The following is a 21952-nucleotide window of genomic DNA, read 5'->3' as shown; positions in this document are numbered from 1 at the left end:
TGTACGCTCTTTTCTGCATCGAAATCTAGCTTACGAATGGTTCACATTGAAAGCATGTAAGCCATACAGAGTGGCGAACCTTATCCATGAAGACGGTATTCTTCTTGTTCGCATCTGTAGCTCGGGATCTCGTGAGACTCTCGTAAAATCCGCAAAGCTTATCGCCGTTTCTCTTCATAGTATCAGGAAATAATATTTCTCTCTCGTATTATACTCGATTGCGAATCGCTCTTGAGATAAACACACAAGCGAGTCCTCGTTCTCTCCCTTTCTCCCTCCCTCTCTCTCTTTCTCTCTTTCATTCTCTTGAATTGCATACGTAGATGCACACGTAACATACGCACAGCAGACACGCGGGCTTACTTATTTCGTGCTAATATTATAATCGAGTCGAATCCTCGGCAACTGCTATAGAGATACAAACTATAGAGCGTAGTATATAACGTCGGTACGCGTGTAGAGTACAGATTGCCGCAAAAACTGGACCCCACAGGACTCACATGTGAACAATTAATTTTATTTAAGTAAAAATGTTTAATAGTCAATGTGCAAGTCATATCTTTTCTTCGGACATCGCTGAGAATTTTCAAATAAATCGACGTGATGGGAAAATTTTTTTCGAGTCTTCGATCCTTGATAAATATTTGAATTCTCTTGATGCAATTCCAAGACGCGAATCTTTTTTCACCTTGAATTCCCCGGATTCCATATATCTCGGAGATTTGAATACATACGCATCTTTAGATTCTCGTTTCCGTGATTTATTAAATTGCTTAGTGAATCCGTGATTGCGCGAAATAAATTTTTAAGAATTTGTATATTTATGGAATAAATTTTATCGTTGATATAAAATTTACTGTGAATCCTGTAGAATTGATTTGCAATTTTTGCGACATTGTTAATACGTGTCGGAGAATGCATCATTTGATACGCGTCGCGGTTAAATATACAGTATACGGTAAGAATAAGATTATACAGATACGTAATCATAGTAGTAAAAAGTAAAAACTGTATGAAAAATTATTGTATTGTTTCCCATTACTTATTGTTACGTCGTGCTCCATACTTTCGAAGTCGCGGGCGCAAGTTTTGATCCCATCTCTTTTTTTTTCTTTGCCTCTCTAATAAAATAATCGTACTTATCTTTGAAGCATTTTTTACGAAAATATATTACTGCAAAAAATGTATATTATATATTAATATATATTACTGCAAAATGGTAAAGTTTAACCAGCAACATCTAACATGTAGCACTTTACAGCTAAATGCAAAATATCATAAATCTTCTAAAAGCCACATTATTAAATATGTAATATATATGCAATTTTATTAATTTTTATCCGAGTAAATTACATACTATTAAGAGTTATTCCGATGATTATTTAACGGTAAGAGCTTTTATTAATAAATAAGGAATACTATTTCCCGATCAATCTAGCGTTCGATCAACTTCGAAAGTGGAACGTCCAGTTATAAATACGAACACTATGATATCGTATTACATGTACGATGATCTCGATGGTCGATGTTCTCGGTGATGAAGATACGATGACGTGCACGACTATTATAATGAATAGTGAACGATATACTATGTCCAAAAACAACCCCTCTCAAATGGAGCTGAGATTTTTTCCATTTGCATTTGTTCCGTTTGTTTATTATTGTTTAAGTTTAATTTACATCAGGTATATAAAGCGAATAAAATGTTTAGCAATAACGTTAGCAATTTAAATTATCCTTATATAGCCAGATTTATTTATCAAGTCTTTAAAGAATTTCTTCATACTTTCTTCATGTCAATCATGTCGCGATCTCAAGAAATATAATACTTACAGTGCGTTTTTATATTCCTGTCACGCTCTTAATTTTTTTCGTAATTTACAGTCAATTATTTAATATAAAATAATGAAAAGTTAATCTACGAATAAATCTTATTATTATTTAACATAAAGTTTGTGAGTATCGAGAGATTTAAACAAGAGAGAATCGAAATTTTATTTAAGATTGATAAGCCCTTAATGCGGCAAAGAATATAGGAATGCTATGCTGAAGATTCTTTTGATGGGAGTATTTCCATGTTTTTAATGGCGATCGTAATGACCGTAATGATGCTGAGATGAATTCTGTTCGATGGTTCTATTTTTGCAGGCGTTCGCCTGTCACTGACATAAATCGTGTCTAAAGTGGTTTATTATTGTCGGCTTACATTTTTCTTGCCTTAGGACATAAACATTTTACCGCGCTCGTGAAAATACTCCCTTCGTACTAACTACTCATCACTAGCTTGGATCATTTTTTATCATGATTTCATCGCGCCAGCTCGATCGTCTCGATCGTTCTGTTTCAGATACAACATTCGAAAGATTTTATTGAAGAGTGAAATCGAGTCATCTATTTCTCGAAAGGATCTGACGATGCATAAATTGAATTTTTCACGAAATATTAGGCTGTAAAGTCATATTTATTAATTTATTAATTAATAAATATAATTTAATAAATATAAATTTAATTTTGATATTATTATAGCAGCCTTAACAGTCCAAAATAACTCATATTTTTATATTGAATGTCATCTATTAGAGCAACGATACTTTTTTTTTTAATTTTTCATATAATCGAAATAAAGATACATCGTGTAAAACTGGCTTTCACGCGTGTGGAGCAGATTACTTGTTTACCAGATTTCGATTGACAGAAACCTTCTTTATCGTCATTTTACACGTGTGTGTTCTGTATCGTTGGATAATTGTATTTTGCAAAGTTACTCCAAAGTAGTTTCTCTTCGATCGATAACAGAATTAAAAGAAAAACTATATTATTTAGAATATTTAAAAAAATTGCAAAACACAAGTAAAATAAATTTAACTGGATATTATATAAATTTATAATAAATGATGCGAGTGGAATTATAAATTTAACAAAATATGTAAAATTTATAATTCCACTCGCATCATTTATTATAAATTTAATATATAATATTCAGTTAAATTTATTTTAATTGTGTTTTTTTTAAATATTCTAAATAATATAATTTTTCTTTTGAAATAGTTGAAATAATTAATAATGGTGAAAACTTGTAGAAATAAAAATGCATTGCCTGATCCTACCTGAGAGATTTTCATCTTGTTTCTCGTTATTCCCTACCCCACTATCGCTATTATTATCGCTAATTCCTAAGGGCACAATCACACCATACGCTCGTTCGTAAATTCCTCTGTCTTTTCAACATCTGCCTATATTGTATAGATTTATCTAAGTTTTCTAAACTTTCAAGAAATACAAGCGCACTGCGACATATTCTATATTTTCATTTTATGAATTTTTAATTGATAAATTTTTGCGCTAAAACGAGCTTGGAGATCTAATAAACGAAGAACTCGTTTAGTACATGCGATAAATTTTTTTTTTAGTATGAACAAGTCCTAATGCAGGGTGCTCTCAAGTCTCTTCAAAGTCACGATTAGAAACAGAAGAGAAAGGTTACAAATGATTTTTTACTATCTATAATATGGCATGTATATAAAAATTTGAAAATTAATTAAAAGTTCATGTCTCTATCTGCATTATATATTATACATAGTATATATGTTTTCTCTGACACACCCTGCATTAATAGAAATATATATATTTATTAAAGAAGATTCTATTCCATTTCGCAGAATGTTTCATGAAATATCGCACGACGAATGTAACAAGTTACATATAATATAGTCACTTTATCCTATACATATTTTTAACGCGAAATTTCACTACTAGATTTTCCTCATATTTTCTAAATTGTTAGAAGACGAGTATTATGTGTGTGGACACTCCCAAAATTGCTCCGCTTTTAGCTTAACTCTTTAATTGCCTCTATCAGGTATACGTACATTGAGTTTGAAAGTACACACGGTATAAACGCGTTCCAACGAATCGACGCAGCTTGACTAATCCGTTGAGTTATAAGTCGTTTAAAAGGTTTCGACATATGATATATAATGAATGAATTAAAATTGACAATCCAAACACAATTTATACATTTCTTAGATATGCAGCTTACGATATGGTATTAATTTGATATGCATACAAGTATTAAATTATTGTTTGTTTCTGAAGTCGACATTTGCTATTGCATTGATTTGAAATTAAATACATCTAAAATTTTTCATGATAATCCCAGGATTATTATATCCTGGTGTGATATAAAGATATGTTTCACAAAAACATTTTACGCAAGAAATAAAAAGATATGTTTGTTGGACAGAGAATTTTAGATATTTTGATTGTTTGATCATAGTCCGACCATTTTTTCATTTCTTGGGCATCTCGTTTCATATCTCGCGATCGGAGAATGCTATGCAGTATGTTATCGGAGATGTATTAAAGTGTAATCATTTATATTAATCGCATATGTATAAACGTTACGTATGAGACGCAAGATGAGACATTTCGATGCGATAATACGCCGATTTCTTTTGCTTTGTTGCGTCAAATACGATGACTTGATTACGTACATTTATAATTTCTTGAAGAAATATTTTGGTCAAAGAAACATCTTCACAAACAGTTGTCAAATTTCACTAATACATGTGTTAAGAATTTCTGCTGCTTTTGTTCATTGAAAAATACACTTCCATTGATGTCGCGTGCAGCGTAATTAAATAAAAGATTAGTAGAAGATTTTAAAAAATGTTATTGACTTTAATTGATATATTGAAAAAAAGAAAAAAGTGAATCCAAAGATCTAAAAATCTTTTAATTATTCTAGAGATTTTAATCGTCATTAATAAGTGTTGACGAATATCTAACAACTCTCAGGGTGAGCTGTTAAATTAACACTATAGCACGTGCTCTCCTCCAGACTTAAATTCCGCTAACATCTCATACATTTCCTCTTTCACTGTCCTGATCATGGCAGTTTAGCTAGCTTCCGTGTGTCCGAATCCGACAATCGGAATTTTTTATCTACTCGCTTATCCTAATTATGGCGCTTGAACCACAAAGGATCGCGAAATTCGTCTATTCGCGTTCGCAGAGTTTCACACGATCTCGGAAAAATCAATCTTTTCATCAATCGACATTTTGTTTTACTGTTTATATTTCAAATACAGATAGAGTAACAGCTATCTATATGAAAGTATCATTAGGAAAAAACGCGAAAAAAATAGTATACTCAGAGTAAGAGTATATTCAGTAGTATTAATCGTGTGAATCCCTTTCCGTTCTTCGCATTCTCTCTCTTTTTTCTTTCTCTCTGATTTTTTCACTCGCACGTGTACTATCATTCGTTCGTTCTCTATTTTAGATCAAATTTAAATCAACTCTACATGATCTTACATACAGACAGACACACTCTTCTACTCTTTAGCCTCAAACAAGCTACATTTTCCTCAACCCATTTCAGCTCAATTGTTACAAGATACATTATACTATTGTGGTTTATTAAAAAATTTGAACATATATTAATCATTTATCATTATTATTTAATAATTTGAACTGCGCTAACGTCATTATTGATATTATTGGTTGCATTCTCTCTATTATTTGACGAATATTAATAATTTTAAAATTGTTTAATAATGCTATCCGATCAACGATAGCACCTGGTTTGAGCTGAAAAGGGCGAATATGTGGAAAATATGTCGCGATCTACGGAATGATGTTGGTAACGAGGAACGTTGACCAATCGCACTCTTCTGATTTACAATCCATCGGTTCGATCCGTGAAAGTCTCAATCGAATAGCGCGTGCCGATCGAGTATATTATATTGCGCGCGATTCACAGAAGCTATACAAAGGCTACTTGGCGATTCAGTGAAAATGAAGATATCTTCGATGTCTCATCATAGTGTGAAATCGGTGACATGTGTTTTGGATATGTCTGTCGAAGTATGAAACGGTACTGGCGGTACTATCTAATTTCTCTCTTGCACGCAGATATTATTGGTCGTGATCAAGCTCGAATAAATATTGCCAAGTGACTTGGAAATGATAAATTTGCGCTTTAACTTCGAGGAGCGTAATTTTTCGAGACATTCTGCAGATGCCTTTTAATTGCTATCCTGAGAATGTCTCCAGATCACAACCAAAACTAACCGTCCTGCTTTAACGCGAAGGTTCGAGGTCATTATTTGACAATCGCAATTGTTGCTCGAACAAAGCTTATCATCTTATTTTTATGCTCGAGCGTGGTAAATCGACTGGTTATCCTGTCGTTTCACTGCCACTTTTACGCTGGAGTCGCGAGAAACTAAAACTTTTCATATATATAATATATTAATGATAAATTCTCTCTCTCTCTTCCTCCTTCACTTCGCTCTCACCGTTATAACTTCTACATATGTATATGCTCTTCCTTTTTCGCATTCGTAATCTATGGAGACGGCACAAAGCTGAACGGCTAATGGTAGATACAAGTATATTACAGATACACGCCCGCGAAGTATCCTTTCGCTTTGTGCTCGCGCTTTGCCGACGCGGAAGCGGGGGAGGAGAATAATTGTCCTCGTAAAAAACCACACGAGGCACCGGTATAGTCGCCGTAAGAGGATAGGATCTCTCTCGGTTTATGATATCTATAAAGATATTCACGGCGCGAATGCAACATCAGAGTGCTCTCAAACATAGGGCGCCTCGTAAAACCCTTTATTGAATTAAGCAGGACACTGACCCCCTAGAAAATAACATTTAAAGTGCTTTTTGTCAAGAGCAATGTTGTTAAAATTGTTTTATTTGATTAATAATTTTTTTTTGCTTTAAATATTTAAAGAATCTTAAAAAGATGTATCCAATAGTCGTGTCTATTGAGAATTTAAATTTGGCTGTTTTGTTAATTTTAAAAAGAAGAGCGAGTTGTCCTCGCAAACGGTTTCGACGAGACGAATTGCAATTTCTTGTTATAGTTCTGTCGGCCAATGCGCACGCACTAACGCATCTCAAGCATGCTTTTGCCTCAGATACTCGCGCGCATGTACATAATGATCTCACGGTAACGATTTTCCATGCAACATTTCAGTAGTAACCCTGCATGTATTTTTAATCACGCAATATCCAATATTTTAAAATGAAAATCGCTAGATCACTTTACATATTGCATTACCGGCTAAAATATTGTGCGTATAATTTAATATATAATTTTCCTTGAAAAATCCATATACATTTTTCCCAACATAATTGTTTCGGTAGTTAAATATTATATTATATTTTATTTTCATTTTATTTATGTTATTTTCTCGCGATAAAACTTACACAAACATAAGTGTCGAGCTACTAACAATAAGATTCGCTTCACGTCAATTTATCTGTGTATTTGATGAATCGATCGAACGGCGATACGTTATCAGTTGCAATAGAAGTCGAGTCGGTAGGAGATATAAAGACGCCCCCGCGCGAAAATCGTTACCGTGAACAACGGATATGCTTTTCGTACGACTAAAACGGCGTTCTTCTCTCTCTACTGCTTCACAGAGTACACACCGAGAAACACCTAGCTTACGTGACTAGGCTACGTAACGAAAACTCATTGCGCACACGTGCACCACGAGATCGAATCCCGTCTCTCTCTTTCTCTCTCTCTCTCTCTCTCTCTCACGTTTTTGCCCCATACGTGTATTTGTGACTCCGGTTCTGTCGCATTCGCACACTCACGCACACTCACGCTGCTTGCAATTAATTTTTGTCCAATGATCTCGGATCCCGTGTTCGGATCTCGCATTACGTCGACGCCACTCCCCCTGCCACCCCGCTCTTCCCCTCGTAAACATTTGCATGTATCGTCCCGAGCGAATTTCGGAAATAGCGCTCGTTTCGTTAATAGCTCGATTAGCGATGCAAACAAATCTCGCGAATCTCGACTTGCAATTCTGCTTTCGCTTTAGCTATTTCCGTTTATTTCTGTAATCGCACGTCTATCGCGTTTAAGAATTCGCGTTTTGCATTTTTGTTACGGAATTATTTCTTTCGGGAAAATATAAAATTTCGTGAAGATTCAGACGGTTGTCGCCCGTGGTAAAATTCATATTTATCCGCATCTTCCGCTGCTCTTGTCTTTTACTTCCGATGCGATTCCATGACGATTTAAGGGAAGACGGAAGGTGGTTGGGAATTGCGTTGTTTGCGGGTCGATGTACGCCGATAACACACGACTGATATCTCAGTAAGGGACGATTCGACGTCTGGCGTCGCCCCGTCCAAGGGCGGTGAGGGCACCACCGCTCCGATCCACCCTGCGGGCTCTGGTCCAGGCCTGCCTCTATCACACACAAAAGCGAATTCGATTATGCGAGTTGCTCGACTTATCATTGTGATTTTGTCGACGTCTCGGTGAAAATTTAAAAATAATTAATTTATCCTAAATTTTTCTCTATTTTTCTCTATCTAAATTTTTCATAAATAAAAGAAATGAAAAATTCAAAAAAAATTACGAGAGTAAAGTTGATGAAACTGATTCTAATATATCGCATTGTTTTCGTTACGTTGATCCATTTGAAAATTTTAACGAAATAATATTATATATTTACTTTGAGAGTTTGCATAGAAACTTAAAATTAAATTTAGCGGTAAACGCGTGATACCAGAGTATATTTTATAAGCGCTTCTGACGTTGCCCACTTTCAAAAGGAAATATTGAAACGGATAATATTTAAACGCGTGTAATATTTGAACGTGCATGCTATTGGACTTGTTTGCAACGATTGATAAAAATTAAGCGACTGCAGAATGAATGTTATTTTCTTACGCAAATATGAAGCATTTCATTTTGCAATATTCCAGCTCTACGAATATTATTACATTTTTCATATATTAGAATTTACGTTCATAATTGTTACGTTTGCATAAAAGCAGAATAGTAGCTTTTATGCTTTTAGGTATAATAATTATAATACGCACAATATTTAACGTTACTGGAATATTTCAAAACAATCTTTAGAAATCTGTAATTTGAATCTCGCGATTATTTTGTGCGTTTGTGCGTATAATGGAATTTACTTTATTAAAGAGTAAGCTTTAGAAGCTGATAAACTTTAGTTTTCCCCCAAGTATCGCGCATCTGTGACGAAATGTTTTCATTTCCCTATTATGCAAAGTTTAGCTTTTCATAATCGCTTTCATAAACAGCGAAGCACAATCGCCATGCTGTAATAATAATGTGGAATGAAATTATTCAGAGTAGCCGCGTAGCGGCATAATGTGGTATGATAAATGTGGTAAAATAAAGCTAAATAAACAGCCGATATATCGATATCGTTCGCAAACATCATTTTTTGAATGTTGACATTCACAGAATTTTCAAGCTTGATTGCCTCGTAATTGTAATTGTGCTTTGAAAAGCGAAGCATCTTTGATATTCGAATAAAATAAAAATGTTCTCAGCCCGAGGCGGATGACCTTGTCGGGACAATGGTTGGTAATGTCCACGCTCTTTGTAATTGAAATTTTCAAAGTTTCAAGCACCGAGCACAAGTTACGCTTACGTTTCAAAGAGAAAGCAATGACAGAATCGCGGTGTGATCGTCGGATGCAATTTTTAACTCACCTACACAAACCACTCGTCTTTCTGGCTGGAGGAGATGTCACTGAAAGATAAAAGAAAGGATGCGTTTCAATTAACAGCGTATTCAAATCGCAGATAACGATTAAATAATGCGCCTTTCTGTGTAACTCTTATTCAAAAATATGTCGCAGTGCAAACATAATATTGATAAATTTCATAAAAATTAAAGTAAAATTTTTCTCAGTCTTAAATCAAATAATTGCATGTTGCTTAATTTTTTTATTCGCGAAAGAAGCAAAAGAACATTTTATGAGCGTCTCGTATCCGTTTCAACATCTGATAGATTTTTTTTACATCAAATAATTCTCGCGAGGATCTTTCTTGATAATAGGAGAGCATATTAAATTTATAATAGATTCGTCTGTTAATCTGCGCGATTAACATTTATAACTCAAAATTCTCTATATCTCTTGAGTTTTACGCGATGATCTTTTCATAATTTAAATTTATGACGAAAGAGTAACAGCTCTCCTGGGTCTAGTAATGATATATAAAGCGAAAATGAATTCGATCCTTTTTCGATTGGTTAATTTATCGTTTTTGCAGGAAAAGCGTATGCATTCTTCGACTTCTCTCGATCCTAAACGTTACAAAAACAGTCTATGACCATGATCGAACATCTCGTGGCATTCGACATTTTTTATATACATCTATATATAATATAGAACAGATAGAATCGAAAGTCTTTTTACTGTTCTATAAAAGAAATTACGACCTGCTCTTTTCTACCCAATATAATAAGTACCCAGAGTTCATTCATTTTATTACGATTACAAATTGTCGTCGACATATATTGTTAATATTTTAAGAGACTATATATGTATATACTTTAAGAACTTTTATATTTAAAAGAAACTGTCAGGATTTCTTTTTTAAAGATATATAAAATATTAGAAGTTTAACAATATATTTAAAATATATTTTTTGAGTGTCATATTTAATAAAATATTTTAAATTGTATTTTTTCGCCTTTTTTTGATAATTATATTATCATCCTTTACTCCAAAATTTCGTACGTCAAACAAAATATTATTTTTGCTCCAAATATTCCGGAGAATATTACGCGGATGCAATTTAAAAAATTACAAAAGTTAACTACATTTTTGAAAAGGAAAAAAAAAACAAAAAAAAAGAAAGGTATCTTCGAAAAAAGTGACACGGAAAATGTCTCACCTGTCGGAACCATGGCTCCTCACTTTGCCTGGCAGTAGAGGCGGACCCGGGCCGCGCTGTGCCCGAGCCTGAGGCCCGCAGGGCGCAGCCAGTTTCCCGGCCGTGGCAGGGTCGTGGCCCCCATTACTCCGGGCGCAATCCCCGAGCCGTAATTCCCCAGGGGTCCCAGAGTGCCGGTTGTGCCCTTCAGCGTGGTCATGCCCATTGGTAGACCGGCGCTTGCTCCGTTCGATCCGTACATCTGTTGCACTAAAATGCCGTAAGACACATCAGTCCAGCAACACCACCTGCATCCCTCTCGACGATAAGGTCGACTGTTTTATTAGATACTTCGCGCAGTTAATTTAGAGGACGTTCCAAGATTCGAATATAACTTATCCTCTTCTTACACAAAATTTTCTCAAAAACAGAATTGCAAAAATGGGAAAAAAGAGAGAACAGAGGGAGGAAAGAATTTTGAGATTCCGGAATCGCTTATGCAATCATAAACTTGTAGCAGTTATGCTGTTTAAAATGTCATTGAGAGTAGCTGTATTTAAATATTTATTACATTATTATTATCATTTAGCGTTGTAAACGGAGATTTTTATTCAGTGTTCATTACTCTTGATGAAAACTATTCCGAGCGTGCAAACGGGATTCTTAAAATTATTACGTTTCATATCACAAGTCGAGATTTTAAATGGATCCCGCAAGCTTAAGAGGACGACGTAGCTGTGAGAACGAGATTAAAAATTCTCAAGCGCAACATTTTTGACATTCGCATTCGTGCAATCTATTTTCCCGTCGACGTGACAGGGACACGCATTGCGCTTTTCCGTGATTACGCGGTGAATTTTCCGACGCTCTTTCAGCCGTCACTTATCCGCGAACGGACGAACGGGATAAACTTTGCTTTATGCGCGGATCCGGAATCCGGGTCAGGCGGATTTTGCGAGCTACGAGCCAAGGAAACGAGCGGTTAACGCTCCCGGCGATTTTTCGGCGCGTGATGTCGCGAGAGCGTGAAATCTACGCGCGGAACGTGACGGGGATAAGAGGCGTCCGGGCGATCTTTGGGAGGCGCTCGGCGAAGTATTTACGGTTAACTATGCAAAAGTTTGGACGATTCCGAGCGGCCGTACGTCACAGCGCGGCTCTGACGAATTATGTCGGAGCGAAAACCGAGAACGTGAATGGCGTAAAGTCCGTCTTCCTCGTCATGGAAATGCAATTCCCAGCAAGTCTCGAGCAAATTCCAGGCAAACGCCAACTCGTTACGCATGTGATTTTTTACGCTGTATTTCTGATGAACAATTTTTTTCCATCATTAGCGTTATACATAAATGTATTTCGCAAGTGACAAGTGATAAATCTTGCAATTATTGGCTTATGCGTAAATAAGCATTGCAGCATTAAATATATGTTTGGAACATGAGGGATAAAATGGTGCGCGACTTTAGAAATTCGAGGTATCGATATAGATATTCGAGGTTTTAACCGAATACTATTATTCACTGTAAAATAATCGCGTAATAATTCATCGTTTTAACAAATGCAAAAATAACATACCTTCGCTAATAGGAGCGATTTAAATCAATAATTTTCTTGCCTAGTTGGAAAACAATCTGTTGCATAATCCAACGATTAATTGCTCTCTATCGTATTACAAATTCGATGGTGCAGTTTGGCTCATGTGACAGGACACGGTAATAGTGTTACGTTACATTATGCCGGAGGATATAACATAGCATGCGTTTCTCATATTTTTGTGAAAACGTTGCGCCGCTTATGATATATTACTCTATTATACGTTTTCGCTGCATAGCTTGAATTTTAAACGGCTGTAATGACGATCAATATGGTGCGATATAAAGAGGGGGATTTATTACACCGTATCGCGTTTAAAGCGAATGAATTTTTGTGATTCTCGTAACTTTGCGTTCATGTAACGTTAATATCATAAATAAAAGGAATGAGTTCGTGCCGCGAGCGATATTCTTATATCGGTGACGGTAACCTCGATTATTTTACCTTTATTATTTTAAAAAGTACAGATTTATGGTGATAATTATCGTCTGATATTCTCTACTCGAGGAATAATTGCGCGAATAATTCGCGCTATCTCTCTTAATTCAAAATGTCACTCACAGGGAAGAGTGTGTGCATTCCGCGACGAAATTCCCATCTCACCCATAAAGGAAGCGAGCCATTTTTTGGCCTCTTCGACGACGTCGGCGTTTTCCGTAAATTCGCTGTTCGCGGTCGACATTTTTCAAGATATCGAAAAAAACGGTCGGCGCAGCCCTAAAGAATGCCATTTGGCCAAAAATTTATGATCGCCGCCGAAACTGTAGAAGAGACGCGAAAATGGCTTCGAGAAATTGGAGGAAGGAAGGGATTATTCTACGAATCGATGAATTTGTGTTCTCGTCGTTGAAACATTATTTGGCGAATTTAAACAAATATATATACGTACGATACGATAATCTAAAGCGAATGTGCCGTGATAAGTTTTATCATGACAATAATTAAAACTATTTAATTAAGTTATCATTGGTATTAAATTCCGTGTTTAACTTATATCATAAGTCGTAACAAAGCCACATATAGATTTATGAATTCAAGTTTCAATTTAACAGTCTAAAATGGGAGAGAAGCCAAATTTAAATTTTAAAGTTTAGGAAAGGAGGATATTTAATAACATTAAAATTACACATTTCTCTCAATGCAATATGTTGGGAAATAATCAATTGTCATGTGTTGGACAAGAGATACAATCTCATAACACTTACATCAATTTCTCTATGCATAGTTGCACTAGTATCAAAATTTATCATTTGCAAGCGGCACTTTAGATTTCCGGATGGCGTTCTATTCTCTTAAGCAGCCATCCGAGACTGCATACACAGAGCGCAATCACGTGATGCAAGTTACGTGGCAGTCGGAATACAACAGTGCCAAAAGTGAGCTCTCCAAGCTGACGGACGAGTGCAGTTTGCAATATGCATGAGACTGTAGTCGGTGGATGATCACGTTTTCCGGGATCTGATCTTCTTGCAATCTCCATATGCGCTATAAAGGGCTTTTAGCGAAATCGCCAACAAAACCGACTGCGCCTAGTAATAATAACGATATACTCGTACAGCGGATCATTGCGAAAATGGCGAGAGAATATTACGTTTATTCCGGGGGAATAACTGGCGTATTGATTTCTTGGCAATTGGGGTCACGTAATAGCCATAATTCTCAGATTTTGTCGCACAGACGTCACTTTGATAAAAATAATTCTCGCGGCATGGCTCGAAAGAGAAGCAGAAAAAAGTAGTTATTTTAACCCTGAAACTATGACATAAATTCTTTTTATATATTTTATACAGATGTGTAAGTGAAAATATCACGTTTCGAGATAAAATCGAATCGATGTATAATAACGAGCTATTTTGAGCTACATCAAATATAAACATGAAAAGATTTTTTTTTAATAATAATTCAGTATATTTCAAATTAAAATATGGACAATTTTTTTTAGCTGTAATTTTATAAACGAATAAATATATGCATGAATTTTATGAATGTAAACTATTTATAATTTTAAATATTTAATACATTAAAAAATTGGAAAGATTGTTTCCAATTATTTTAGTTTGAGAATTGATTAAAAAAAAGGTAGAGAAAGAGAAAGTTCATTTTTCAGTCGCACTTATATTATCAGTAATCGGACAGCGATTACTGATGAAAAAACAGAATATGTGATAGGTATCAGATAATAATTTTCATCGATAATGAGCTTATGCCGCGATATGATTATTACGTCGCATAATTATTATTCATTGAACGTGCATATGTAGGCACGATATTCGCAATAATGATAATTGATCACCCAAAGGCGATTACTTGGCACAACATTTACTTATGCTTTGGTTAATTCACGTTGTCTTAATATGTTGCATCATTATCATTATTTAGTGCGGCAATATATGCGCGGTTTGTAAAAATTGTTATTAAAATGCTCCGATTGACGTATAATCGATATAAATTGTTGAGATGATTTCAAACAATTTTGAAACTCTATATGGGTATTATATTAAATCGTTCCTTTGTGTAGTACGTCATCGATACATATCCATTTTCATTGTACTAAAATTAATAGAGAACCGAATTTCATATTGACACATATGGAGAGATGAAAGCTTCATGTTTGAATGGCAGCAATAAATTTTTTAATGGCAATGTAATTGGCAAATATTTCAAGTATTTTTGTCAATAATTGCTACTTGATTGTTGGAAATATGAAAGAAATATGGAAAAAAAATTTAACAATTTTCTAACATAACAATTAATATCTTTTGCGATGTGGAGATTTATATGAATTTGCGCGTGTTGATCTGTCAATTCTAGAGATACACATTCTGCATCTTATAATTAGCAGTTGTTTACGCAGAGCATCGCGCAGACATAGTCGATAAGGTCGAGAGGAAATTATTCTGAAGTTGCTGAAATACTGTCAGACGCGTAACATCGTGACTCTCGCAAATCTTACGAAAGAAATTTGCCCGCTCATGAAAATAACCCCGGGGTAAAGTAAACAACCAAGGCGGAGAGCCAAGGTAATGCGTGGCTAATGCGAATTCCGCGGTAAAGTTTTATTAAATTATATTCCACTCGGCGAATTCAAATTATCTCGAATACGCTGCGCCTGCGAAGGTATATTCGACCAGACCAAGAGAAACATATTTGTCTGTACGTGTGCGCGCGCGCGTGTGCGTGGGCGGGATACCAGAGTAAATCATGGAAAGTGGACTACATAGGATTTTTCTCCTACATTTTTATTTTTTTTTTTTTTTTGCGCTCAACGTCGAGTATATCGCTGGACACAGTATCGTGTGATATACCTCCGCTTAAAATGTGGATCGAAAAAAAAAGAAAAATTGTTTCGAGTAAAGCTGTTAGCTTTGTAAAATTTTTAAAAACAAATTTTTTTTTTTTCCAAAAAATGATTTAAGAGATATTCTTGGTGGTAGTTATCTCTCATTCTTTCTTATTCATGTCGGGGATTTGGAGATTTTTTAAAAATTATTTTCTTCTCTATATTTTCTACAAATTAAAAAAAATCTCTGTAAAGCTCTCCAGGCTCGGAAATAAGTTTTTCTCATCTAATCTCCATTTTACGCTGCGCCGAGATAACAAAATAGCATCCGCTCATTGTGATTCAGCCTCTGCGAGTATTGCACGTGCATTCGGCACATTTTCGACAAGTTTTCCCCTCCCTTTTCTCTCTCACCACCATTTCTTCCCGCTTCTCGTTCTTCCCTGCATTTTTCCCCGAAGACTTCTCGCGTTCTATCGCCGAGATTGGCATTCTTGCGCATTTCACGGAGACCAGCGCGAACCAGCAGCACCCTTTCCATCAACCCTTTCCTCGACGATCCGATGCGATGGCGAGAATGCGGGATTGCGGCCGGTAAGGATGCGCATTTCTCCGCCTAAGTTTAAATTGTGTACTCGAGGAAACGGTTCGCCCAACTATTCAAGCAACTTTTAATACAACCGCCGTTGCCTCCTCGCAAAGTATGATAATCAGCCAGCTCTTCCGTTCGCGAATGGGAAGAAAGCGACGAGACAGACAATTTCGTTCAATTTCAATTTTTTTTTTTTTTTTTAGGATTGACATGCGCCTCTTATGCATTCGATGAGGATAAAATTCAATTCGTCGATGAAAATGTCCTAGTATTTTGGAGAAGGCGTTTAAATGCGTAGTCCTGTATATGTGTCATAAAAAAATGCATTTTTAACATTTTTTATTAATCATTTTAAGAAATACTGTTAGTAATATTACAATCTTGTATTCTTAAAATTGTGTGCTGATTTGTGGCAGATTTGTCACCTGGTCACGCCGATCTCGCATTCGGAAGAAATTCATCCAAAGTCAATTTAAGAGTCTTAATTGGGCGGACGCGCGGGGAGACAATCTCGCGACTTAATCGCAAATTAGTGTCGGGCGCAACCTGTTGCTGGGACGCGGGATTTGTCGTTCAGTTTTAAGCTATGACGATTGAGCTTTCTCGGAAGAGGGAGAGGAAGAGAGAGAGACAGAAAACGAGAGAGAGAGAGAGGGGAATTATTCGCTCGTGCTTTTTAACTCCAATCATTCTTGCCGTCACGTAGTCAGTAACGAGGATCTCGTTAGTTGCTAACGAATTGTTTGGATACAATCGCGCGAATTCCCCTTTCCCTGCACCTAGGACGTGTTCCTCGCATTCATTAACATTCGAATCAGACCGGCTTGGATTTCGAAATGCTTTGATACTGTGGATTAAGTTGATTGGATCACATTATATGAGGGATTCTCCGGAAACGAGGTTAACTAATGGCCGCACGGATACACAAACAGAAAGAGGAAGAAAGAGGAAAAGATCACAGTGATATCATTCCGTAATTTATAACGAGTAGCTTTCCCTGGAAATTAAAAGCACTTTAGGATCGTTCAAACTGTTGTAATTAAAACTATAAAAAATTAATTCGCTGAGAATTTAAAAAAAAATAGTTCATCTCTCCAAATGCAGAAGAATTATTATATATCGAGAGAATAAAGATATAATGATATGATAAAGATATGATGAATATTTTAATCCTATTTAAAATATTACAATTATAAATATTATAACTATAATTATAAAAAAATATATTTTGAATAATCATTATATCGTGAGAAACAAAATTAATATAAACTTGACAAATGCATGTACAAAAATTTAATGAGATTTTTTTAATGAGATTTAAACTCAAATAGGTCAATGCTCAAAGCAAATAACAAACGTTTGAGAAAATACGTTAAATTCAAATCTGACGAGATTTTATTTATTTTTTATTATTTATAACATTTGTTTATAATTGAATATATATATACATGTATGTATAATGCTTATAATTAGATTTATATGCTTATTATTAAAAGCGTACAATCTTATAATGGATTTACATATTGTGATGCGTTAACTTAAAGATTTGTACTTACAAAGGATATCTGTTTATAGAACATAAACAAAATATAAAACGTCAAAATCAGAGAACGTTTAATTCAATTTTTTTCATTTAATATACATAGTATTTAACTTGACATTCACAAAATATATTTAAAATATAATAAAATATCTAAAAGTAAAATTATTCGAATAATCTTCAAAAATAATACAATAATTAAACTAGTGAGATTATAATTTATGGAATTTTCTTCATCTGAATTATTTTCGTCAAAATATAAATGATATTAAATATTAATTATGGCATCAACGTAGAAGTATTCTAAATAAAGTAGATATCTTATAAATAATGCGTTAACTGGCCAAAAATAATAAAATATTGATTTATATATTAATATTATAGAAAATTTAATTATAAAATTATGATAAAACTAGCTCTGAAAAATTAAATTAAGATAAAAATAATCGAGAAGCTATTTGTATAATGTCTTCAACTCAGGAATTGTCATTCATAGTGTACAGATAATAAGTCTCATTCTCCTGAGATCGATCCTCGAGAATTAGTTCATAAGGTTTCCGTCTTTCCGTATTAGCACTATTTCCTTATATCGAATACTTGGATACATTCTCAAGGAACGTACAAGTAAAAAGATAAAATCACGAAAGGTGCGGACAAAATATCCTACGCAACATACCGCATTATTATCCATCGATCCACATTTAATTTCATAATACATGTATTTTTTATATAATAATATCAGATGTGATACATATGTATCTTATAATGTAAAAGGTAAGCATCTTCCTATCATCTTCAATAATTATGGAATAATAAATATAAGAAGAGGCAAGATTGATTAGGAAAGCCTGCATTTGGCAATATTGAAGCTCGGCAATACCGTGAAAATGTTATATATCAGAAAAGAGAAATGGTTTAAATAGATGGATAAATGGATAGATAGACGGATATATAGACAGATAGACTGACAGATAAATTGATACAGATACGGTTACAAATACTTTTCATTTGGACGTCGCACATTGGATTGATAAGAAATTCTCTAGTTAGCGAGTATGTCGCAATTGTATCCGCCCCACTTCTCCGGTTTGGCGAGATATCGATTAGCAGGTCCCAGCAGTTGTCTGACCTTGACATGTTAGACCTTCTCGCGCAGCATCAGATTCGCGAGACCACGTAACATATTCCTAGATTGACAAATCTCGCGAGACTTTGCACAATACTGATCGTCCATTTCATTCACCTCTATAAGGACCACGATAATAAAACAGCAAAAAAATCTGTAACCGTCTTCAGCGTCATATTCCTTTCGGATATATGTATTATAGTTGCTTTTTTACTTTTGATATAGAAAGAAAATATAGCAATCTACTGTAAAATACGATATATAGATATACTTTCTATTTCCGTTCTGGTAACGAACAAAATAATTAGGCAGAATATCAAAGTCTATTTATAAAAGTAAAATAATCGAAAAAAAATTACGTGTATCTCTTGAAACTCTCTTTAGACATATATATAATATATAAATTAATTCAAACGTTTTTTCCAAATAAATTCGGACATATTCTATTCAGAGTTCGTTTCTCAAAATTGTGTTGAATGACTTACAATATTCATTCGACAAAGCTTGGCATCACCGAGATATCTCAATCTTCCCGAAACGCGACGTCGTCTTCGTTAATACGAAGAATCTTACATTTTCGCATCCCTTTCCTCGCGTTTCATCAATCCACAGGATCTCTCGCGATCTCGTCATAACATTTTCTCCGAGGAGAACCATCGACATTGCTCGCATGCAATCACTGATAAAGATCCTGCTGGTAAAGATCCTCTACCGTGAACATCCCCTCCGCGAACGGGCTCTGCGCCCTCGTCTTCACCAGATGAAAGCCCCGATATCTCTTGTTGACATCCTCGCCCATCAGCACCGCGGGATGTCTGGGCGGGCAGAGACCCAGCAGATAAGCCACGAATCCGTAACAGGGCCAGCCCCAGAAACCGATCTTCGAGTTGATCGACTCGGCAAAGTATTCCGCTGCCCTGTGATGATTACATCCGAATGGATTTCCATGCTCCCAGCATCCAGGCTGGTTGACCCCGCCGTTCATGTAAAAGTCGATATGGCCGCTCGGTTCGATCTTGCCCTGAATAAAGGCGTTCGTGTGCAGCACGTCGACAAATTCGGCATCACTCGCATCGAGCTTCTCGTCCTTATTAACAGTGATGAAGAGCGGCATCGCCGGGTCGAGACCGGTAATTCTCGATAGCTGATACGGACGCAGCACATTAGCGGCGAACGCCGGCACGTGTGCACCCAAACTGAAGCCGATTATGTGAATATCCGCGGCACCGTAGTCTCTGAGACGCTCGACCAGTTGCGCCAGACAATCGCCCACATGAGGCACGTTGTGGACGGCCATGGGATAACACGGCGCCGTCGCCAGACGATGCCAATCGACCGCTATGAGATTATATTTGCCTCTCTTCAAATACTCGTTTCTAATATCCACCAAATATTCCAGTTGCATGTCCGAATTGTAGCCGTGCACGATAATCTTCGTGGGTATTGCCGCCACGAAGTTGGTGTCGGCAAGATTCGAACTTGTATCGTTCACTAGAAGTTGTTGTCCTTCTTCCGGATTGTGTTCCGTGTAGAGGAAGAACGTCACTTCTTCGTCGGGACAGGTTTGATTGGTGTTTACTAGACACGGTCCCACGAAGTAGTCCTTACCGAGCTCATCGTCTAGTGTATTGCTTACGACAAAGGTCTCTGTACTCGTGGCCGTGGTGAATTCGCAGACCACAAGGAGAATCATAAGAATCCTCCAAATTGGCAGATAACCACTCCGGTTGGCGATCGTCATCTCGTATCCGTTAGGAGCGTCACCTTGACCACGGTAGCGCGCGAAGAAACGTCTGCGTATGATTCCAGGCGACTGTCTGGTGGGAACTGGTCGCTGCAACGATTGGTTGATCGTTGCAGGCGAAATGCCGCAACGATTCAGCGACGTCACGTACTCGACGAACCTCGACAAGCTCGGAATCCCTAAAGAGCACCGGCACATGATTTTTTTTTCTTCCTTTTTTTTGTTTATCAAGAGTGTTTGATCTAATGCGGTGGATGCGGGAGTGAATTGGGAAAGAGAATATCGTGATATTTAGCAACAAGGTTCAAAAAATGAAAGTCTGAAAGAATCAGCACATCGAAAAGTCAAACTTTAAGCAGTGTAAACGTTGCCGATTAAAAGTCTCTGGAATTTTTATCGCGGTAAAAATATGATCCTTATCGATCCGATATTGTTTGTTCATGAATACTTTACACACATTTATTATTTTTTATTTCGACGATAAGACACATATGTGATAATTTGACACGAAATATCTTTATCTTAAGATATATCGATTTTATGCAGTATAACAAGAATAGAAATATCAAAAGATAATTGGAAAGATAAGTTATATATGAAATTTTTTTTAAATGAACACACTTACATTATCAATCCAAGATATTGCGTTTTATTTATTATTCTCGGATAATCACGACATTCTTTTTACCACTCACTATTCTATGCGGAAAACGCAATTCCATATTAGGTCGAGCCGATGACGAAGTAGAGCGCACTGCTGCAAGAGTAGTGGTTTTTCTGTGCACTTGCGTCCACTAATCGTGACACACTTCGCGGAATTCATGATCGATTAAAAATATCATTGATATCGTTCGCTATGATAGTATGGCAGCAGATAAAATAGTAGCGGTCTAATCAATAGCGATTGTGCGCTGAGCGAAGGCGACGAACGATCGACTCGAGGAGTGATTATGACAATAGTGATGACGATCGATGAAAGCTTGGATGCACGATTGGCGAATTAAAATTAATCTCATGGACGAATATAGAAGATGATGGTACGTGAACTGTATAGCACTCGTGTTTTGCACGACAAATTGAATATTTCCGAGATACGAGTATTTCCTTAACCATCGCTTGTCGGAATTTTACACGATATATCGACAGTGAAATTTACGAGAAGGAAGCTTTTCATTATAATAAATGCATCCTTTCGAATCCTATCTGTTAATAGAACTCATCATTGAAAATTTAATCGAGTAATTAAATCGACATCTTCAGCTTCCGTTTTATTACATTTTTACTTTAATTTATATAAATCGGTCTCTAAGATCTCTTTGGTAACCGACTAAAAAATGTGTCAGCACATTTGTGCATTTATTTTCAAGCGTGAAAAATGAATTTGAAGGAAACACGT

General features: G+C 35.8%; 2 protein-coding genes across 4 annotated transcripts in view; one reads left to right on the top strand and one right to left on the bottom strand.

The window, feature by feature from the left end:
• Positions 1 to 21952, top strand: part of LOC145973681 (uncharacterized) — a 204302-nt gene that overhangs the window by 4786 nt on the left and 177564 nt on the right. The gene's annotated exons all lie outside the window — the stretch shown is intronic.
• LOC145973679 (uncharacterized) overlaps positions 17664 to 21952 on the bottom strand; it is a 170478-nt gene continuing 166189 nt past the window's right edge. For all 3 annotated transcript variants that reach the window (XM_083103216.1, XM_083103217.1, XM_083103218.1), the window contains one exon: positions 17664 to 20735. In XM_083103216.1, the coding sequence (XP_082959342.1) occupies positions 19489 to 20735 (1247 nt within the window). In that variant the 3' untranslated portion in view covers positions 17664 to 19488. The remainder of the gene's footprint in view (positions 20736 to 21952) is intronic.

This window comes from Camponotus vicinus, unplaced genomic scaffold (assembly GCF_025532165.1).
Source record: "Camponotus vicinus isolate PSW18456_S1 unplaced genomic scaffold, iyCamVici1.0 SCAF_6, whole genome shotgun sequence".
NCBI classification, from domain to species: Eukaryota; Metazoa; Arthropoda; class Insecta; order Hymenoptera; family Formicidae; genus Camponotus; species Camponotus vicinus.
This window is presented reverse-complemented; position numbering and strand designations above follow the sequence as displayed.